A 21,457-nucleotide genomic window follows, 5' to 3' on the forward strand; every position below is an offset into this window, starting at 1 on the left:
ATTTTAGTGACAAACATGTTACATGGTCACCCTACAAAAATAATATTTTGCTCTTGAAACATGTTTGAGGTGATCATATTCCTTCTCTGTGTGTATATAAATTTTTAAGGCGCCAATTGGTTACTTTCATTATTTTACTTCCAGCATACACTTTATGCCTCTCTTTCTAAACATATATATGTTTATAGTCTATTTCTAAATTAATATATGTTTGCATCCAAGCATATTATATTTATTATATTTACAAACATATTATGCTACTTTATGAACATTATACGCTTGCACTTAAAAATATTGTGTTTAAAAATTTGAGTTCCAAACATATAATTGTTACACCCAAACATATGAAAAACAGTCTTTTTCGTCCGTGTAGCACCTTTTGTATTTATTTTCATCGCTACATCAGTTTCAAATTTGATGTTCGTGCAACCAAGACCATATTTCTTCCAAATGTTAGCAAAGCTGATTGGAATAAGTATAGGGAGTCGTTCAATATGATGATACCGGAAATTTCAGACACAAATATGAGCATTGGAACACTGGTAGAAAAAAAGCGGTACGTGGTCATTACAGTTTGGTATTAATAGATTGGTTTATGTTATCTGTTAATTTTGATACCACTTTATATCTAAGATTATCTAAAATAACAAGATGCCTATATGCTTCCTCTTTCCAATAGGCTTATGAGTTTAGGTCCATACATGTATGAGAGAGCTTCTGTTGCAAAGTCTTGTAGAGTCTCATTTAATTTCTGAACTCTTTCTCTTAATTCCATTCTGAAGATGTCTTGCTTATGTTCTCCACCGTACTTGCGTTGTAGTGCAGCTATTACTTCGTTATAGTTATTTCTGGAAGAAGTTGGGATACTTTGTATTACATCGGTAGCATTACCCTTCAATGCCAACAGAAGTTCAATTGCTGTCGTTGTCATTCCACATGTTTCTGGGTGCCACCATCTCAAATTGGAATTTGAAAACATCAAATGAAGATGAGTCATCAAAAACAGGAGTTTTGATTTTTGGGCCAGCGATTACGCGCACGGGACCACCTTTTATTTCCAGGTCAGCCATTTTTTTCTCCAGGTGTAGAAGTTTCTTATCGTGAACTACAATTTTCTCATCCTCGGATACATCTTTCTTATCCAATTCTATAATTTGACCTTCTATATGGTACACACGTTTCTCCATGCTTTCAGAAATTTCTTGAAGTTTTTCATTGATCATCTTTTTTGAATTTTCGTCGAATTTTTTTTCCAATTTTCTAAAATTCGCTTCTATTTTTAAAGCATTTTCTTCCATTATTTTTCTAGAATTCGCTTCCATTTGTAGAGAATTTTCTTCCAGCATTTTTCTAGAATTCGCTTCCATTTTTAGAGCACTTTCTTCCAATTTTCTAGAATTCTCTTCCATCATTTTTAGAGAATTTTCTTCTAGTTTTCTAGAATTCTCTTCCATGATTTTGCTTAAAACATTGAGCATTGATGTGTAATCCACAACACTCGAAGTCACAGATGGAGTTTCTACATTGCTGGTATTGATTCATCAATGTCTTCCTTATAATCAAACTCATCCGTCTCGATATCCATTTTGCGCCGTACGAACTCTTCCAGTAGACGGTTTTGCAATTGAGCCTTGTTTCCTTTGTCGGCTGCTCCAGTTTGCTCAATTCCTTCTTCAAGTTTTCTACTCGAAGCTCATTAAACTTCATTATAGATTTTTTTTCGTTATTTCACTTCCGACACCAATTGTTACGTTTTTATATTGAGGCGTGTTTAATAACCCGATAATTAAAACACAGTTCTTTTCAAATAACGATAATCTACAATTTATTTGCTTAACTGATAGCTTTCACTTATTAGCTCTACGTTGTGCACTGTTTGCCTTTTAGTTTACGACTGACTTCACAGCTCCCTCTGTCAGCTCTGTTATAGTACTGTATAACGATATCGAAAATTCTCGATAGTCTGGCCTACAACATTCTAGACTATTCTACTACTATCTGGTAGATGTCGCAAGGGCGATATCGCACATATTTATTGGCTTATGCTCATTGTCTTGGCTACAATCATCTAGAACATTCTACTATCTGGCAGATGTCGCACAGGCATAAATGATTATTAGGGCTGTTTTCTTTTAGCACTGGATGCAACTTTTGTATGAGCTATCCAGAACATTGTTGCACTGGTGTTCTATCCAGAACATCTCATCAGTGCAAGTCGCGCCGATGTTGCCAGATATATTTGGATAAAGTGATGCTTCTTCGATTCACAATAGCAATTTATTGTGACTATTTTATCGAAAAACATGAAATTCAAAGTAATACAGTGTCATAAATAATCGCAGCAGTAAATATTTATTAGTAATTGGAGCACTTCGTACATTAAAAATGCAAGATTTCATTTCTTTTCTGTGATTGTTTTTAAACAGCTGATGACAGTGTTGCATATTTTTGGAGATGTCCTGGATAAACGAGTACTCTGTTTTCTTTTAGTCCTGAACGGCTTAGCATATCCAGTGCCAAAAGAAAACAGCCCTATTGTCATATTACTACAACTACAACTTTAACAATAAGCAATGAAGATAACAAAACAAAATATGTGTAGGAAAGTACTAGAAAATAAAGAAATGATTTTGGCAAGTGATGGCGTAATTTGACCGTTACAATTTGAAATTTTAAATTAACGGAAACTAATTTGAATAAACTTAAATCTAGAAATATCGAATTCGTAACATTACCATAAAGCTGAGTACTATGTTCAGGTTTCAAGCTGAAAACCAGCTTGTTTTCCGGTTACTTTTTTTAATTAATTAATTTAGAAATATAAAATTATTTGCAATCAATTTCATGGATCTTTTCCATCCACTATTTGGCAAGACTTGATTTAGTGTTTTGGTGAAAACCCCGAACATAGTACTCACCTTAAGATGGTACGACTATTTGATGACAAAATTTGTTAACAAAATTTGTTAATTTTCCTGCAACAAACTAATTTGTACTTTTAATAACCATTATTACATTATTGTTTGCATTCGTTACCATCAGAAGGCAACAAATAATTTGTGTTCTCAATAACATAATTTATAAGTAATTTGTTGAGCATCCAACAGTACAAAATATTTGTTGTTGGACGTTACGTTTAATCCTCAAGAAATATTTTTGAATTTGAACGAAAAAATTTGTATGTGGTTTGTTCAATGACCTGTAACATTTATTGGTGTATTGACAAAAAATTAAATTGAAATTAAAATTGACAGAATTATGCTATGAATTGCACAAAAATTGCAAAATTACCGGAACAATTTTGGAGATATTTTGTTAAGTACATACAGAGAAGGAATATGACCAAAATGTTATTTTTGGACTGGGAACATATAACATTTTTGGGTCGAAAATCCTATACTCAGTTTTGTAAATGAATGACGATTTAAAATTTGAGTAGTCCAGGGTCTAGCAAGCATTTTGACAACTTTTTGCTCAGTGTTATATATTCTAGTTAATTATTATATACACACACACACACACATATATATATATATATATATATATATATATATATATATATATATATATATATATATATATATATATATATATATATATATATATATATATATATATATATATATATATATATATATATATATATATATATATATATATATATATATATCGGTTTATTAACTATGAAAATGAGAGGAAAGATGTTGCACGAACGGTGATCTGGTAGGAAAAAAAAGATCGAAAGGTACATCTTTCTTCGCTAAGTCACCTCGGCTCAAAAAGGAATTGTAAATTTACGTTGCCAACTAAAGGTGAGTACTATGTTCGGGTTTTTCACCAAAACACTAAACTAAAAGTACAAAAATATATATGAAGACGATTATATTTTTATCAAGTCTTACCAAATAATGGAAGATCCAAGGAGTTGATTGCAAATAATTTTATATTTCTATATTAATTAATTAAAAAAAGTAACCGTGAAAACAAGCTGGTTTTCAGCTTGAAAACTGAACATAGTACTCAGCTTAAAGGTGGGTATTATGTTCGAGTTTTTTCACTAAAGTGAAAACTAAATCAGTAAAAAAAGGGATAAAATTATACATATTTGTGGCAGATTTTATTATAACTTGATGGGGAATAGCTCAAAGCAAGTTTTCACAAAGTTTGTATTCCTTAAAAAGTATTATTAAAGAAAAGTAATCGTGAAAAAATGGCGATTTTAGCGGCTAAACTTGAACTTAATACTCACCTTAAAGTGTGAAATAGTGGTTTCTAGATCTAATTTCATTTTACAATTTATAGTTGTATTCTTTACAATAGGTTATTTCATAATTCAATTCATGGAAATTCGGGAAAAACTGTATTGAAATGTGTAACTCCAATCAACATCCTCCGGGCCTTGGCCTGAAAGGGCCGTTGCAATGCTTCCATTGCTGTTCGAAGCATTTGACGGCTTAAAGATAACCTCAGTGCTCGGCTTTTGTCCTTTCTCTCGCGGACAAGTCGGTTGTGCTGTCTATCAATGGAGATTCTTTTCATCTTCTCCGTATTCAGCCGGTTTCTTCTCCTCCTGATATCCTCCTTCTCCCTAAACAGTTGAGCACGACGACGATTAATCAGGTCCCTAATGTCGGATGAAACGCGTCCTTTCTCAATTTCTTCCAGTGTGACTCGGGGCAAAGGTGCAATATGCAGCATCGTATGATGTTCCGCTCCACATTTTCTACATGCTGTTTCGTATGTCTATTCATAAGTCCGATGGCAGCGGGCAAGACAGTTGAGGCAATAACCTAACCTTTCCACCTCTCGTCGACGTTCAAAAATTTCCGGCAGACTCGAAGTGAATGAAAACCTTCACATACAAGACATTGGTGGACGCTACTGGGAGCCCTGTGAGAACAAAAAAAAAAAAAGAAAAATGTTTAAAAAAAACGGTCGGCCTTTCTGTGGGGAGTAGTTTTCTCGACTTGAGGGATGTGTATTCTGAAATGAGAATTTTAGAGAGAAGTTTTTTTGTATTTTCAGGGTATTTTGGTGTTCTTAGTTTTTAATTTCGAGTTGAGTATCGGAGGGAAGGGGACATAATTTTGTAATATCCCTGGTTACGATGCCCTTTTCAGTTCTAACATCTGCTATTCGCACTAGCTTGTCCGGGCTCTTGTGTGTTCTTGTTTTTATTCCGAGTCTCCATTCACAAGGTAAAAGCTGATCGTCTTTAACAACAACTAGTTGTCACCCTTTTACATTTTCCTTTTTTGTCTGCCATTTATACCTTTTTTGAAGTTCCTTTAAATATTCGTCTTTCCAACTTCTGGCGAACTGATGTTGCTGAATTTTCAAACGTTCCCAACGATCTGAGAAAGTTAAATTGTCTGGAGCTACTTCAGGAACCGATACGAGAGGTGCACCTCTTAAAAAATGTCCTGGTGTTAGGGCTAATAACTCACATGAATTCTCGGTAATCGGAGATAGGGGACGAGAATTTAATACTGCTTCGATTCGAGTAAGCAGTGTGGTAAATTCTTCAAATGTATATTTGTGGTTTTGGGTAACCTTTTTAAAATGCATCTTGAAAGATTTTACTGCAGCCTCCCACAAACCTCCCATGTGAGGAGCATTTGGAGGAAGAAAAGACCACTGAAGACCTTGGGGGGTATATTTCGCACGAACATTATTTGAGGTATTCTTAATAAATTGAGAAATCTCATAACGGAGTGATCTTTCGGTCCCAACAAAATTGGTACCATTGTCGGACATAATTTTCATTGGGAGTCCTCTACGTCCTACAAATCTGGCAAAAGCGGCTAAAAATGACGCGGATGATAGACTGGAGCATAATTCCAAATGTACAGCTTTCGTGCTAAAGCAAACGAATATGCAAACGTAACCCTTTTGATACGGTGCCTGGCGTGTAGAAGCTGTTTTAATTGAGAATGGTCCAGCAAAATCTATACCAGTATAAGAGAAGGGAAGAGAAAATGAACTACGTTCAGTGGGAAGGGCAGCCATAATTTGATTTTGAACTTTGTGTTTGTATATGGTACATGTTTTACAGCCATAGATGCATCGTTTAATAGCTGCCCGAAGTCTAGATATATAATATTCCTCACGTATGGTTCGTAACATAAGATTGTTTTCCGCATGAAGTAGTAGTTCGTGAACAAAAGTAAGAAATAGCTTGCAATAATGGGAGGCGACGTAGGTTAGAATATATAATTCTTCCATTGGTACGAAGAATGCCATTATTATTTAGAAAAGGATTCAGTGGGTATAAGGTGCTTCTTTTGTGGACTGGGCGAGATTGTTCTAGCCAATGAATTTCTTTGGAGTAATACTTCCTTTGTGTCAACCGAATTAACAAATTCTTGACTTCCAAGAATTCTGCTTTCGATATGTATAAATCCGCTGGACCATCATATTTCTTTAATCCTTTATAGAATCGCATTATATAAGCAATAACTCTAACTGCTTTATCCCATCGAGAAAATCTTGCTAGAATCTCTTCCTCTTCGGAAATTGTATGAAAGGATTCGATTTTCCGGTAGATGCTCGTCTGATCCGGTAGATGCTCGTCTGATACTAGTGACTTTGGCCAGTTTTCAGGGGAGTCCCGCAACCAATCAGGTCCATACCACCATAGAGTGTTGTTTACCAAATCTTCTGGATAACAACCTCGTGAACCGATATCAGCTGGGTTATCGTGAGACCGAACGTGTCGCCAAGAGCAGTTTCCAATGTTCCTTATAATTTTCGACACCCGATTTGCGACATATGTTTTCCAAGTATATGGAGGTTTCGCTAACCACCCCAGTGTAATGGAAGAATCGCCCCAGAGATAGAGTTCAGAATTTTGGAGGGCTAGTTGAGATAAAACGTGCTTAGCTAACTGAGATAATAATACAGCGCCACAAAGCTCTAAGCGTGGAAGGCTGATGGGATTAATAGGAGCAACTTTCGTTTTTGAAACCAGTAGGTGTGAATGAATAGAATCGCCTTTATCAATTCTGATATAAATAACTGCACAATACGCCTTTTCAGACGCATCACAAAATCCGTGAATTTGTGCATTAAAAAGTGGAGTAAATGTCACCCATCGTGGAATGGAGATGTTAGAAATTACATTAAGTTTTTGAACGAACAAATTCCATTTGGTTAATACGTCAGGTCGAACAGTTTCGTCCCATTTCGAACCTTCAAGCCACAGTTGTTGTAACATAATTTTTGCTGTAATGATAATGGGAGAAATCCACCCGGCAGGGTCAAAAAGTTTAGAGACATTAGAAAGAATTTGACGCTTGGTAATGGAGGTCGTAATTTCGGGTGGCTTCAATCGGTAAGAAACTTTGTCCTCCAACGCATTCCATTGAATTCCTAAGGTGTCGTTTCATGAAGTTGAAGTAACTTTGAATCTAATTTATTTTCCGCTGTGACTGAATCTAGAATGGTGGTAGCATTTACGGTTACCTTTTTAAATGGAAAACCTGCGGATTTCAGCATAGCATTGAGCTGAGCTAGAGTTTGAATAGCGGATTCGATATCATGGGCGCCAGATAAGACATCGTCAACATCGGTTTCGTCGTTAATAATTATAGAAGCTTGGGAAAATTTAAGGGCCGATTCGTGTGCCAACTGTTGCAAAGTCCTAATGGCCAAATAAGGGGCACAATTTATTCCAAAAGTAACCGTTTTCAGGGCATAATCAGAGATGGGTCAATCGGGGTGCAAACGGAATAGTATGCTTTGAAAGTCGATATCATCGGGGTGAACTAAAATCTGGCGATACATCTTTTCGATGTCGCCAGTAAAGAGGCGCCAACGTAAAATTAATGTTATCAAGTCCGACTGAAGTGTAGGACCTACGTGCAAAACATCATAAAGAGAATTCCCTGAACTAGTTTTTCTGGATGCGTTAAAGACAACCCGTACCTTTGTGCTGCGTCGCTCAGGTTTCACGACTGCGTGATGGGGAAGATAAAACGATTGGAATGAGCCTCCGTCTTGGGATTCCTGTGACGAGGTAATTTGCATATGATCCAAATCTAGATATTCCTGTAAGACGTTATGATATACTTCTCCCAATTGAGACTTCCTGGATAACGAATTCTCCATTCTAACATATTGTATAAGGGCTTGAGATCTCGAGTGACCCAAAGGACACTGACATTGATAGCCCTCCTTAAAGGGAAGGCGTACTACATAACCCCCATCTGAATTTCTAATAGTTGTTTTCGTGAATAGTGACTAGCAATACTGATCTGCCACCGACATTGATCTCTTTTCTGGGATTTCTTCCTGTTCCCAAAACATTTTGAGTTGCTGACTAATCGGGTCACCAGACAGTTCAGTGGTCAAAATAGAAAATGAAGATACTGAATGACCCTCCACTGGTCCACTGATAACCCAACCAAATATAGTCGCTAGTGCAATTAAAGATTTACACACGTTTTTAACACCGTTCAGTAATATTGTGGGCATGACATCACTGCCAAGCAGAACATCAATTGATCCAGGAGTATGAAAATCGGGGTCGGCCAAGTCTAAATTGATTAAATCTACTGAGCAGATGTCGGTGCGGGGAACGACAAAATTGGGTAAGAGACGTGTTATCTTCGGTACAATGGCGTCGACACTTATCGTGCGTCCGTGGGCCGCAGAGAAAAGTGACAATGTACATAGATAATTTGAGTTAGCAACGACGTTGCCCCCAATACCATGAATTTGAAAAGGTTTTGGTTTAGTCGGTAATAGAAGCTTCTGAACCTTCTTGAACCCGAACCTTGATCTAAAAACGCCCTTGCCTTAAAGGTATCACCCTTATGGGTTACCGTAACGATTGCCGTTGGCAAAATGGTATTTCTGTCAGTGGAGCTTGAGCTGTAAGAAGAAAAATGAGCAGATGCATGTGTAACCACAGTCGAATCGAGAGAATGGGATGTAGTTGGGGATTCATTTGAAACGTTGTGATCGTTTATTTCCGCAATAGTTGTGTTGCAAGACCGTGTGGAAGAAGTAGGGGTTGAACCTTTAGAGCTGGGTTTCGTATTTGGGAAATGTAACATAGTGTGATGATTTCTCTTGCACTCCATATAGCAAAATTTACTTTTACAATATTTTCTCGGGTGTCGATACGAGAGAAAATTCAAGCACATCTGATTCTGGGAAACAAATTTATTGCGAGAGTTAGGGCTGAGATCGTGGAATTGTGTACAATTTTTAAGAGAATGTGCCTCCTGAAGGCAAAGTTTACAAACAACGTCTGACTTAGTTCCCGTGGGGAAAGAATGAACATCAGACCTTCTTCCCTGGTTCCTGGAACCATGCATACCATCTAATCTCTCCACAACCTTATATCGATCACACAAAAACTTATCCATATCCGACCAAGTCGGAAGATCTTTATTAAAATTTTGGGGACTGCCCCACAAGGAAAATGTTTCGTGGGGCAGTTTACTTGAGCATAAGTACACTAAAATCGGGTCCCAGTCCTTAGTGCTAATATTGTGAGTTTTAAGCGCAGCCAGACAATCATTAATAGTCATCTGGATCTTCTGAAGTGCTTCACTACTTTCTGCCACCACGGTCTTGACACCCAACAGGATCTTCAATTGGTTGTCCACTAGTATTCTTTTGTTCACGTACCTGGACCTAAGAGCTTCCCACGCCAAATCAAAATTGTCCCCACACAACTGATATTTCCTGACGATTCCTGCCGCTTGCTCCTTAACATTAAGACGGAGGTGATAGAGTTTCTGAACGGGTGATTAATATATATGGCGGTAAACATATTCCGAAATGAAGGCCATTCTTCGTATCCTCCTTGGAAATTCTCGGTATCGCGACAGAGCTTGAAGAAGACTCTGAGTTTCCCAAAGGCACCGACGGACGTGAAGTATTAGGAGGAGGGACAAACATCCTCTGCAAATCGATCATTCTTGCCTTACAAGCGTGAAAGCTTGCTGTACATGTGCTATATTTCTCTCGAGCAGATTCAGAAAATTGCTCCGTAAGACTTTCACTTTTTGTAGTGAACATTCTTCTATAAGAAGTCTGAACATTTGCCCATCGTTCATTGATATCCTGCAACGCTACTACTAGAGTGGAATCAGTATGTTCGTCCCCTGACCTGTTCTCGAACTGAGCACAGAACATAATCAGGTCATCCGAATCAAAAATAAATTCTGCTTGCAAATTATCCATAGCAAAAAAAAATAAATAAATAAATAACAATGATCCTGGAGATGAGTTGAGATATTTCAGATTTTAAATAGATTCACAGACAGTGTCGAAAAAATGAATTGAGAAAAGAAGAAAAAATTCAGTATCCTCATGAATAAAGAGCGTAAATGTGTTCCCAAGCGGAGAGAAAATATTTATCTCATTTCCCAGCAATTCCCGTAAAGAAAAACAATCAAAAATTCATATATGGGGAAAATGTGAGTTCAAATACAATTAAAACAATTTCAGGCCACAGTTGGAAAAGATCTCATTCCAAATACAGCTCGTCCCAAATACAGCTCAAAAATTGCAAAACTTCCTTATGAAAGTATTACCAGATCGAATTGAAAAAAAAAACTCAGAAACTCATATTAGCGAAATTAATTCCAATACGCTTTTGCAAAATGAGATGTACACCCCATGTCGCAAATAAAGTTGGATGTGTATGTGTCTACTCCTTCATTGAGCACAGCGAGTTGCAAGGCACTGAGACTGTCCTATGGGACCATTTATACTGACGAAGCGAATTGCAGTACGCGGTTATAAAATGAGATGTGTACAGCCTGATATATACACACAATAGAATATACAACCAAATCTCGCTAAAAGAAAGGGGAGAATGTGTATCTGTCGTAACTCGAGTATTTCTCCATAATCATAAATCCTCGTGTAAAGCAAATCCACAGAAGCCTTTTGCGACAATTGGGAATAGCACGTGACCAACAAATATCGCTTCTTCTCATACGCACCAAACGATTATATCAACAGAGACCTCCAAAGTGTGGCTACGAGCAAATCATGACTAAATTCTGTCCCTTTAGGACAATCCCTTATCCAGCCGTCCCCAAACTGTATACACCTTCCCAGTCAAAAGATACAGCCTATGCATATATATGTATGTCCAACATAAAGTGATTTATTGAAAATAGATCATAAGGATTGCTCAACAATTCAAATTAAAGTAATAATAAAAAATGTTCCAATGTATAAAGATTTGTAATATAAAATTTGAGTAAATACTGTATTTATCATATGGAATCTGAGAAAATTTAAAAAACGATCATATGTGAGTTCGTTAGTACAGATTAATCTTTAACCACATAATTGACACCTTTTTCTCTATATATGTTTCAAAGCAACCCTCCAGTGGACATCGTGTGTACTTCGTGATATCAATAACAAATATACTGTTTGTTCCCCAATGAAAACAGTTTTTTTTTTTTGGTTAACTTCGATTCACTCCCAAGATTGGAAATTCTCTTAAACGGCCAACAGTAGCTAGCTCCCGATAAATTTCCATAAAATCGTACAAAAACCAAAATTGAAATCATCTGTATCAAGTTGGCAGTTATGCACTAAGAAGGCCTCAAAACCATTTTCTTGTGTACAAATATCAAAAATGAAGCTCAAATATTCATAGAGACAGCTGTCTTTTCTGTGAGTCGAAACGATCATTCATATTTGTAGCCTCACATTCAAAGTTATGGGCCCTAATCAATGTTAGGTATGAAAAAAATTTTAAAATCACTTAAAAAAGTTAAAGGTAAACTTTGTACACCTGTGTTACAATTTCCGTCGTAGAAATTAGTTTTTCCTTACCATATGTTCGTACATATGAATTTCGGCTTGTGTAATTATAAAAAATTTAAGACTTTCTGTACGAATATTAATTTTACAATGTCTTCCCTTTGCTTTACAGCTTTCCTCCCATTGTTGCTCTTCGGCTGTCAAAATAATTTCGGTGTTGCCAGTTAGTTAAATTTAACTTTTATTTTCGTGTCACAGTGTTTAACAACTCTGAACGAGGGGACACCAAGGTCAATGGAATTGAAGATCACTTTAATGGTGTGTGTGTGTGTTTTTTTATTTATTGGAATTTCTTTAGAAAATAAATCTTAATGTATTCGATTAATTGTTGAATATCGCAATCTTTTAACGTATTTTTTTACCAGTGGTTGTAATCAATTTATAGGGCTAGTTAATGTTTTTTCGAAGGACCATGAACAAATATCTGACACTTTAATAGATCAAATATTGTAGATAAAGAGCGATAATACATTTATCGATAATCTCTATACGAACTTAGGTTCAACGGCATAGAAAGTGTAAGAGGAACTTAGGCTCCAATAGCTCGTATCACATAGTCATATGGTAACTCCCACCATCTTTTGAGTGAAAAGAAAGGAACAACAGGATTTTCAAGTTGACTTACATCGGTTTATTAACTATGAAAATGAGAGGAGAGATGTTGCACGAACGGTGATCTGGTAGGAAAAAAGATCGAAAGGTACATCTTTCTTCGCTAAGTCACCTCGGCTCAAAAAGGAATTGTAAATTTACGTTGCCAACTAAAGTGTGAAATAGTGGTTTCTAGATCTAATTTCATTTTACAATTCATAGTTGTATTCTTTACAATAGGTTATTTCATAATTCAATTCATGGAAATTCAGGAAAACTGTATTAAAATGTGTAACTCCAATCAACAAACCCTAACCCCGATATTAATATGGTTTTTATTAATTATTTCATACAACAAACACATTTAAGAAACTACCAAATTGAAAAATATAAATTTTTCACAGACATTTATAAATGCTTTTCAGTATTCTCTGATGAGTGAGCTCTTTGCTTGCTATCATACACGTGCATGTGCTCATCCTCGTTTTGTTCTAACGGTGTTCTTCGCATACTTCTTTTAGCATTCGTACATATTCTCAGCGATGTGCGCGTAATCAGTCTTGTATTTTTGTTCTTGTTTTCATATCGATAGCAGTCAACTAATTTCGCAACAAAACAATTTGTTGAAAATTCAGAATATTTCTATTATTTCCTCTGTCAAGCATTTGTTGAGCATCAGCAGATTTTACATACACATAACGTTGTTAATATTTATTTGCAGTTATTTTTTTGTGTGTAGGAGATATGCGTTTTTTATTTTATCTTTACGACCTACACTGAAAACCCACCATGAAAGATAACTTTCGATTAATTTTAGAAAATTTGGAACTTTTTTAGAAAATTTTAACTAAACGGTATTACATGCGCTGGCATCACTCCGATATGGCAAAAATAAGTAAATATTTTTCGACAAATTCAAGAAAATTTATTAGACATAACTAAATTTTTTCAGTAGTTAAAGAAAATTTTGTAGTTTTAAGAGAAATCTTGGAGTTCAAAATTGCAAGAATGTCTTTAGTGACATACGAAGTTCATGATGGACACATTTTTGGTAAAATTTACAAATTTAAAGAAATAATGAACTATTTTGTAAGAAATACGAAATTAGGAAATCTTTATGCTTTATTTGTGTATAACTTTTTCCCGTTTTTTAGTTCATTTAACTAACATACGCAAAAAATTATTTGACTAAAATAAACTTTTTCCAAACATAATGATTCTATGAACTAATATATAGTTAATATGGCTTTAGTGAAATAGAGAGTTCACTTTTTTTTGAGTGTAGTTTTGAATCGCTTTTGTGCTCTGTATACGAGCATACTGCAAATATAGAAACGCCTAAATAGTATAACGGCGGGATATTTGTAATATGATTCCTGTTTCGGACGGGGTTGCAGGTGATATTGCATTTTTCGCACGGAATATTAGACATGCACATTATTTCACATGGAGAATTAATCATTTCCGGACTTTAAGTCTTTCCTAAGTACGACATATTCTTATGTGTTTTTACTCTTCAATTCCTTAGCTGTGCGCACGAAATTTTTACATTTTTACGGGATACTGGCCAAATGGTAAATGTTAAATACCATGACACATACCTAATGTCGTTTTTTTTTTTTTTTTTTTTTTTTTTTTTTATTATTTTCATCTATGGATTAAACCCTTACAGACTAATTTAATATATTACATTATATACATATTGTTTGTTAATATATCAAGTATTTAATAATAATGTTATCTTTTTCTTTACATTGTATTTCTCTTCTGACAAATCAAGATAATAATAAAATTTATTGAATTCTTTACAAAGACGGCGAAGTGGATCGTTGTTTTCAAAGTTCGTTCGAAAGTATTCAATGTGGAGCAGTTCAAAGTTGCGGGTAGGTCTAAAGGGAACATTGAATGATATGCTGTTAATAAGGAACTCAGATTTAAATCTTCCGTTAATTAAATCAACCATAAAACAGATATTCAGCATGGTACGTCTACTTTTCAGTGTAGGTAATTTGATGAGCGATAGTCTTTCTTTGTAAGACGGCAAGGTTTCAGGTGTCCAGTTATTCCGACGTAAACAAAACAGTAAAAATTGTTTCTGAACAGATTCAATACGATTGCAATGAATTTGGTACTGTGGGTCCCAAATTACAGATCCATATTCCAGGATAGGACGCACAAGTGAAGTATATAAATTTCTTGTAACAAATGGGTCAGAAAATTCCTTACTCCAGCGCTTGACAAATCCAAATGATCCATAGGCCTTATTTACAGTCATAGAAATGTGAGATCTAAAATTTAGCATGCGATCCAAAAGTATTCCAAGATCTTTAAAGGATTCAACAGTTTCAAGCGTTGTGCCATTCAAGTTATAATTCGTGTCGATATAATTTAATCTATAAAAAGAGATATGCTTGCATTTCCTTATGTTCAGTTCCATCATATTTGATGAGCACCATCTGTACATGCTATTCAGATCAGATTGGAGTAAGGATTGGTCATCACTATTCCGAATAACCTTTATAATTTTAACATCGTCAGCATACATGAGAGTGTAACCATATTTAATGGCTGATGGAAGGTCATTTATAAATAAGCAGAACAATAGAGGGCCAAGATGACTGCCTTGTGGAACACCCGAAGGCACATGTATTGATTTTGAAATAATGTTATCAAATACTACAAATTGTGTACGATTCTTTAGATAACTTTCAAACCAGGATACCATTAATTCACTGAAGCCCATGCGATGCAGTTTGTACAGTAAAAGTGAATGGTTTACTTTGTCAAACGCCTTACTAAAATCAGTATAAATGACATCAGTCTGTAAACGATCTCTAAAGCCTTCATTAACCATTGTAGTCAATTCCAAGATATTTGTTATGGTCGAACAAGATTTACGGAATCCGTGTTGTTTAGGCGATAGAAGAGAGGAGACTTGATGATTCAAACTATCAGAAATAATTTTCTCCAACAGTTTTGGAATAGCACTTAATTTAGCAATGCCTCTATAATTCGTAATATCTGACTTGCTTCCATTTTTAAATAGCGGAATGATAAATGAATTCTTCCACAATGTAGGGAAGTGACCTGTGCGCAAAGATTCATTAAACAGAAATGAAAGAGCAGTCGAAAGAGAATGAGCACAATATTTGAGGATGTTACTGGGAATCCCATCAGGGCCCGGGCGATATGAACATTTTATCTTTTCCATATAACTCATCACAATATCAGGAGAAATAAATGGAGTAGTGAATGTCGAATATTCCTGTATCTTATATGGGTACGCATCAGATTGCTTGAAATCCTTATGGCAGTAAGTTGTTGCAAAGAACTTTGAAAACAAATTACATATAGATTCATTATCATCCCCTTCAACAGCACCATAGTGAAGGGTTCTTGGATACACATTTGATTGACGTTTAGAATTAACAAATCTGTAAAATGACTTTGGATTAAGCTTCAGTTCATTTTTAATTTTCGATAAATAATTGTTATAGGATTGTTTATTCCACAGGTTGTATTCTGAACGAGCAATTGAGTAGTTTGCATAGTCAGTCACAGATCCAGATTTTTTATACTTTTTATAAAGTTTATTCTTTCTATTCTTCAAGTTACGTAATTTACTGTCATTCCAAGGTGGACCAGTGTGAGAAGTTATTCGAATTAATGGAACAGATTGGGCTATGAATAAATTCAAAGTTTCATAAAATGTATTTATTGATTCATCAAGATTTCTCGCTGGTAAGATTTTATTCCAATCCACATTTAATAGTAATGAGTTCAGTTTTTCATAATCAGTTCTATTAAAAGAGAATATTTTATCAGTTTTCAATACGAGTTTATTTCGCATAGATCTCGAAAAAGACATATTTATATCCATACAGACAGTGGGATGATGAACATCTTCAGGATTTACAACGGCATTGACGCGTGATAAAAACACATCTTTTAGTTCATTTGTAAAAAATAAATCAAGTAATTTATTATTCGAATTTTGTATGTTGCTAATTTGAAAAAGACCATCTTTTAACAAGTTTTCAACAAATTCAGATTGATATCCATTTCTTAGCATTGGTACGGAGTAATTCATTTCCTCACAATATTTCCATGTAATAGATGGAATGTTAAAATCACCAGACAAAACAATCAAATCAGAGGATCTCGCAGTAGATAGGACCGATTGGATAGCAGTCAAATGAGCATTATAAACATCATTACAAGAACCAGGAGGAATATAGGAGCAAGTCACAAACAATGAATTATGGCCGCACCTTATTTTCACTCCTATATATTCAATTTGAAGTTCATTTGGAATATCAATTTTTGATGAAGCAAATTTCGAAGAAACAGCAATTAGGACGCCGCCACCAGATTTCTTCAAACCAGTTGTGCGGTCACATCTATAAATTTGGTACTTGTCGCATAAGATTTCAGTATTTAAGATATTACTTTGAAGCCAGGTTTCAGTAAATATAATCAAATCATAATCAAAGCCAAAGCTATCCGTATATAGGTTGCATAATTTTGTGTTAAGTCCCCTAACATTCTGATAAACTAAAGTAAAATTCATATCAGACAGGGTTTTATTCAGTTTTTTGATAGCTCAACGGGACGTGCAGGTAAACGGGCAACTCTATCTCTAAAAACAAATTCATGCACCACAGCTCTGTAAGGCCAAAATTCCGGATTGACCACTGTGTCAAAAATGTCCTCAGGTACGAAAATTTTGAATGATGACTTGTTCCTCCTCTCTACAAATTGCAGTTTAGATACCTTAATGTCTACATTTGCATTCAGTTTTGATTTTATGTAGTAATGAATATCATCCTCAGTTGTTTCTGGAGCAAAACGGGCAGCAAAAATGGTTTTCATTGGGGGTAAGACCCTTAAAGGTTTTGGAGCTGAACCAGCAGGCGATTGATTTGTAGGTGTATTAAAAGGAGAAAAGAATGCATTAGTATCAGTTAACACAGTAGCTGGTGCCACTACTGTTCCAGTGTTCAGTGAATTCGAATGCGACGGGGTAATAATAATAGGTGGAATAGGTAAAGGTGCAGTTTCAGCGTTGTTAGTAGGAATGACAACAGTCTCTGAATCCTGAATATTATTATTGGTGTTAACTAGTGTCGGAGAAATTGTTTCAATCTCATTGTTAGATGAATTCTTGTTAGATTTAGATTTCTTCCTTTTTCTGGAATTTTCAGTTGGTGATTGTAACACTATGTCCAAGTTTGAAGAATTATCAAGAATATTCTTATATTTTTTAAAGCGATCTGAGATCAAATCAAAATCCCTCGAAATATCATCGAGTCTGGCTCTACAGTTTTTAAAAAAGGTAAAAAACTCGCCGTCAATATGTTTGCACTTTTCACAGCACCACCGCAGACCCTTATCTTCACGTAAGTTGTCAATTGTGCGTGCTGCTAATTGCGCACATTTTGAATGGTAACTTGTTGAACAAATCCAGCACGAAATCATTTGTTCATCCAATTTAGTGATACGACACGATGGTATAGGGCAAGCCATTTTTTTCAATTTTTCTTAATAAGTCAAAGACAAGAATGTGGATACAAATATATTTCCAACAATTTCGCAATGAATATATATATGATTCAGACTTGAAATCAAATGTGAAATTTAATACGTAAAATCCAAAGTATACTTCTAGGCATATACAAAATCAGAGTTGAGTTTAGGTTAGCAAATTCAGTACTTAGCTATTTCAACAACCAGTGATTAGTACTTAGCCTGATCAACAACCACAGAAAAACTTTTGAATTGAGCTTTTATCAATCAAAACAGAAGGAGAACAGTGGAATGACGTTTCGCTGGCCAACACTATTGAGTGAGGAGTAAGCTGACGTTTCTAATTTGTGTACTCACAGGTCAAAGCGCCTTTTCTCTTTGTTTACAGAAACCACGAAACAACAACAAAAACTGAAATATTTGTATTGCTTTCGATGGTTTGCAGTTTTATAAAACTTTATAAAAACACAGCTTTCAACACAAAACAGCTCAAACGAAATATGTCGAACAGAATGCAAAAGCTTTAGATCACGTTAAGCACCGGTTTTAGCACAAGTTAAGCGAGATATTCACAATGAAATTTTAATTTTAATTGGAGCAACTTGAAAACACGTCCAACAATGTAACAATGTTGACAATAATCTGAAGCCCCATGGAGTCAGTAATTCTGGAAGGAATGCTTATAGAGTCGAAGTTTCTGACCTTTCAAAGTCACCTTGTGGGGAATGACTTTACATCGGGATAAGAGGGCATAAAAGGGGGTTCTTTGAAGGGAAAAAGGCATTTTAAGTCATACCACGAGTTAACAAGTGTCTGCGCCAGCAGAATATATAGTGATTCTATTTTGTACGAAAAGATCAAAGTGCTATTTCAACGGTAATTTCTTCCTGATTAGTGAATAATCAAGTGTGGTTGAGTGACCGATATCTCTTTTCTACAGAGTTTTGCAAGATAACCATTAGGAAATGCTCAGGAAACTGATTTGACTTTATGATCAGAAATCAGGGATTTTTGCCTCGGGTAAGATGAATAATTTGTTTGGCAGTCTGAGAAGGTTGTGAGTATATGGAACAATTCTATATCATTTAGGGTATTTCGGTATTGCGAAAGGGTCAGAATACAGGACCATCGAACCAGTTGGGATTAACACTATCGATATCACCACCATCTATCGGATATCCCGATGAGTCCCTTTTGCTTGATTGGTAAATCACACGCTATTCAGTGAGTACACAAACATTTTCTCGTAAATCGTTTATAGCAAGATAAGCATAAGGAATCACAGTTTGCCAAGTTGTACCCAGCAAATTAAATAGGTACACCAGACGACATTTTCCAAACGGAAATCGGCAGAGGCAACAAAATTCAAAAATAGAATATAGTTCGAGAGCTAAATTAATTTCAGTTACCATACGAGTATGAATTAAATCTTAATTTTTTCGTGAGCGTGATTTTGCAGAAATTTTATTGACACACATTCAAGAACCGATTTTATTTCTCTCGTACGCTCACGCACGACATATTTATTTTAGTCCCATTCACGCACATTCACGAGAGTTGCTTTGGATTTTGTTCACGACTCACGTGAGTCACGCGTCACGAGAATTTCTTGTCATGCGCACACCTCTAATCCCTTTGAATTGAAAACAAAGTATAAAATCAGATATTCACAAGAACAAGAAATAGTTTGTTTATTGAGGCGTCTTTAATAACCCGATAACAGTTCGTGATTTTGCAGAAATTTTATTCACCCACATTTACGAACCGATTTTATTTCTCTCGCACGCTCACGCACGACATATTTATTTTAGTCCCATTCACGCACATTCACGAGAGTTGCTTTGGATTTTGTTCACGACTCACGTGAGTCACGCGAATTTCGTGTCACGCGCTCACCTCTAAGCCCATTGATTTGAAAGCAAAGTATAAATTCAGTTATTCACAAGAACTAGTTTTTGTATTGATATAAAAACAATCTACAATTTGTTTGCTTAACTGAGAGGTTTCACTTATTTGCTCAACGATGTGTACTGTTTGAATTTTAGCTTACAACTGACTTGACAGCTCCATCCGCCAGGGGTTTATATACCGAGATATAACGATTTAGAAAGTTCTGGTTAGTCTTGCCTACAACCATCTAGAATATTCTACAAGTAGCCGGCAGATGTCGCACATCAGATTATGTTCATAGTCTTGCCTACAACTATCTAGAACAATCACTTGGTCGCTTGTGTAGCTAATATACAGACAGGCGACGGGCTATAGAGAAGATGCTGAATTTGAATTTCGAGCTATCGATGAGGTTGATGTGTGGGATAGTTTGAACAGATTTAGATCTAAGACAATAGGAGCTGATGGCATATCCATTAGATTCTTGAAATTAATATTTCCTTTAATTTCCCGACATCTGGTATTCTTTTATAATACTATATTGATGACTTCCAACTACCCGGATGCGTGGAAAATTGCAAGGGTTGTACCATTGGCGAAGAAGAGTAGGCCGTCTGGTTATTGTGATTTTAGCCCAATTAGCATATTACCAAGAAATTGTAAATCCTACTTATATGCCGAGGATTTACACTTTCTTGCTTCTTCGGATAGGAATAATGTGGATAGTTTGGCATCAAGGGTTCAGAACAATCTCCGTAGCATTGAGGATTGGTGTAGGGAAAATTGTATTCTTGTCAACGCTACTAAGTCCAAAGCTATGGCGTTTAATGCTGTCGGAGTTGCTATACCTAATTTGTTAATTGGTCATCAATATTTGGAATATGTGTCAAGTATGACCACCTTGGTATTTCATATAAACAACAAATTGAGCTTCGATGGACATATCAACAAGGCGATTTCCCAATTGACATTTGGACTTCGAAGGCTTTATAGTATTAATTGCACTGTTCCGTTGAAGCTACGCAAGATGTTGGCCCATAGCTTTTTAATGCCTAAAATTTTGTACGGGTTAGAGGTGTATACAGGAACCAGTACGACGAACAGAATGAGGTTAGAGAGGTATTTCAATAGGGTAATAAGGTACGTTTATGGACTGCGTACACATGATCATGTATCGGCATATGTTAGGGACTTCTTGGGTTGTACTTTTGATAATTTTATAAAGATTAGGCTGATGACACTATTTTATAATGTATACAACGCCAGAAGTCCACAATATTTATAATCTCATTTTCGGTTTGGGTCATCTATCAGATCTCATTCCCTGATATGTCCCCGCTTTAGTACCCTGATAATGCGGAACTCATTTGAGGTAAGGGTATGTCGTATCTGGAATTTATATATTCCATATGACGATAGACATTTTGACCATTCAGTTCAAGAGTTTGCCAACAAGATGGTATAAAATTTGTAGACCCTGCATATCGGATAAAGTGTTGATAGTGGGTAAACTTTTTTTGTTTTGTGGGGAAATGTTTCATATCCATGAACATTCTATTTTTTTTATTTTTTTTTATTGCATTAAGAAATTAGTATTAAGATTTTTTTACCTTATGTTAAATATAAATGAATCTTAGTGCCATAATAC

At 35.5% G+C, this 21,457-nt stretch overlaps 5 protein-coding genes across 5 annotated transcripts; all 5 read right to left on the reverse strand.

Annotated features, from left to right (window-relative positions):
• Positions 1 to 4,282: 4,282 nt before the first annotated feature.
• Positions 4,283 to 19,958, reverse strand: LOC142225521 (uncharacterized). The gene is made up of 2 exons (XM_075295309.1): positions 19,816 to 19,958; positions 4,283 to 4,890 (listed from the first exon to the last, which is right to left on the reverse strand). The coding sequence occupies exon 2, from the start codon at positions 4,696 to 4,698 to the stop codon at positions 4,339 to 4,341; it is 360 nt and encodes a 119-aa protein (XP_075151424.1). The 5' UTR covers positions 4,699 to 4,890; positions 19,816 to 19,958; the 3' UTR covers positions 4,283 to 4,338.
• On the reverse strand, positions 4,791 to 6,009 carry LOC142224655 (uncharacterized). Its single transcript, XM_075294436.1, has 2 exons — positions 5,273 to 6,009; positions 4,791 to 4,890 (listed from the first exon to the last, which is right to left on the reverse strand). The coding sequence occupies exons 1-2, from the start codon at positions 6,007 to 6,009 to the stop codon at positions 4,791 to 4,793; spliced, it is 837 nt and encodes a 278-aa protein (XP_075150551.1).
• On the reverse strand, positions 6,107 to 7,216 carry LOC142224656 (uncharacterized). Its single transcript, XM_075294437.1, has one exon. It carries the CDS (start codon positions 7,214 to 7,216, stop codon positions 6,107 to 6,109), a length of 1,110 nt encoding a protein of 369 aa, XP_075150552.1.
• LOC142224657 (uncharacterized) lies at positions 7,372 to 9,539 on the reverse strand. Its single transcript, XM_075294438.1, has 4 exons — positions 8,826 to 9,539; positions 8,267 to 8,760; positions 7,784 to 8,215; positions 7,372 to 7,642 (listed from the first exon to the last, which is right to left on the reverse strand). The coding sequence occupies exons 1-4, from the start codon at positions 9,537 to 9,539 to the stop codon at positions 7,372 to 7,374; spliced, it is 1,911 nt and encodes a 636-aa protein (XP_075150553.1).
• LOC142224658 (uncharacterized) lies at positions 16,981 to 17,919 on the reverse strand. Its single transcript, XM_075294439.1, has one exon. The coding sequence runs from the start codon at positions 17,917 to 17,919 to the stop codon at positions 16,981 to 16,983; it is 939 nt and encodes a 312-aa protein (XP_075150554.1).
• Positions 19,959 to 21,457: the final 1,499 nt, after the last annotated feature.

Source organism: Haematobia irritans, chromosome 2, assembly GCF_050003625.1.
Source record: "Haematobia irritans isolate KBUSLIRL chromosome 2, ASM5000362v1, whole genome shotgun sequence".
Lineage (NCBI taxonomy): Eukaryota > Metazoa > Arthropoda > Insecta > Diptera > Muscidae > Haematobia > Haematobia irritans.

Coding starts and splice junctions, on each gene's coding strand:
- LOC142225521 (XM_075295309.1), bottom strand. CDS start 4,698: ATGCTGCATATTGCACCTTTGCCCCGAGTCACACTGGAAGAAATTGAG.
- LOC142224655 (XM_075294436.1), bottom strand. CDS start 6,009: ATGGCTGCCCTTCCCACTGAACGTAGTTCATTTTCTCTTCCCTTCTCT. Junction 4,891..5,272: donor TTAAAGGAACTTCAAAAAAG/GTATAAATGGCA, acceptor TTGTTCTCACAG/GGCTCCCAGTAGCGTCCACC.
- LOC142224656 (XM_075294437.1), bottom strand. CDS start 7,216: ATGTTACAACAACTGTGGCTTGAAGGTTCGAAATGGGACGAAACTGTT.
- LOC142224657 (XM_075294438.1), bottom strand. CDS start 9,539: ATGACTATTAATGATTGTCTGGCTGCGCTTAAAACTCACAATATTAGC. Junction 8,761..8,825: donor TGCCAACGGCAATCGTTACG/GTAACCCATAAG, acceptor GGGTTCAAGAAG/GTTCAGAAGCTTCTATTACC. Junction 8,216..8,266: donor ATCCCAGAAAAGAGATCAAT/GTCGGTGGCAGA, acceptor AACAACTATTAG/AAATTCAGATGGGGGTTATG.
- LOC142224658 (XM_075294439.1), bottom strand. CDS start 17,919: ATGGCTTGCCCTATACCATCGTGTCGTATCACTAAATTGGATGAACAA.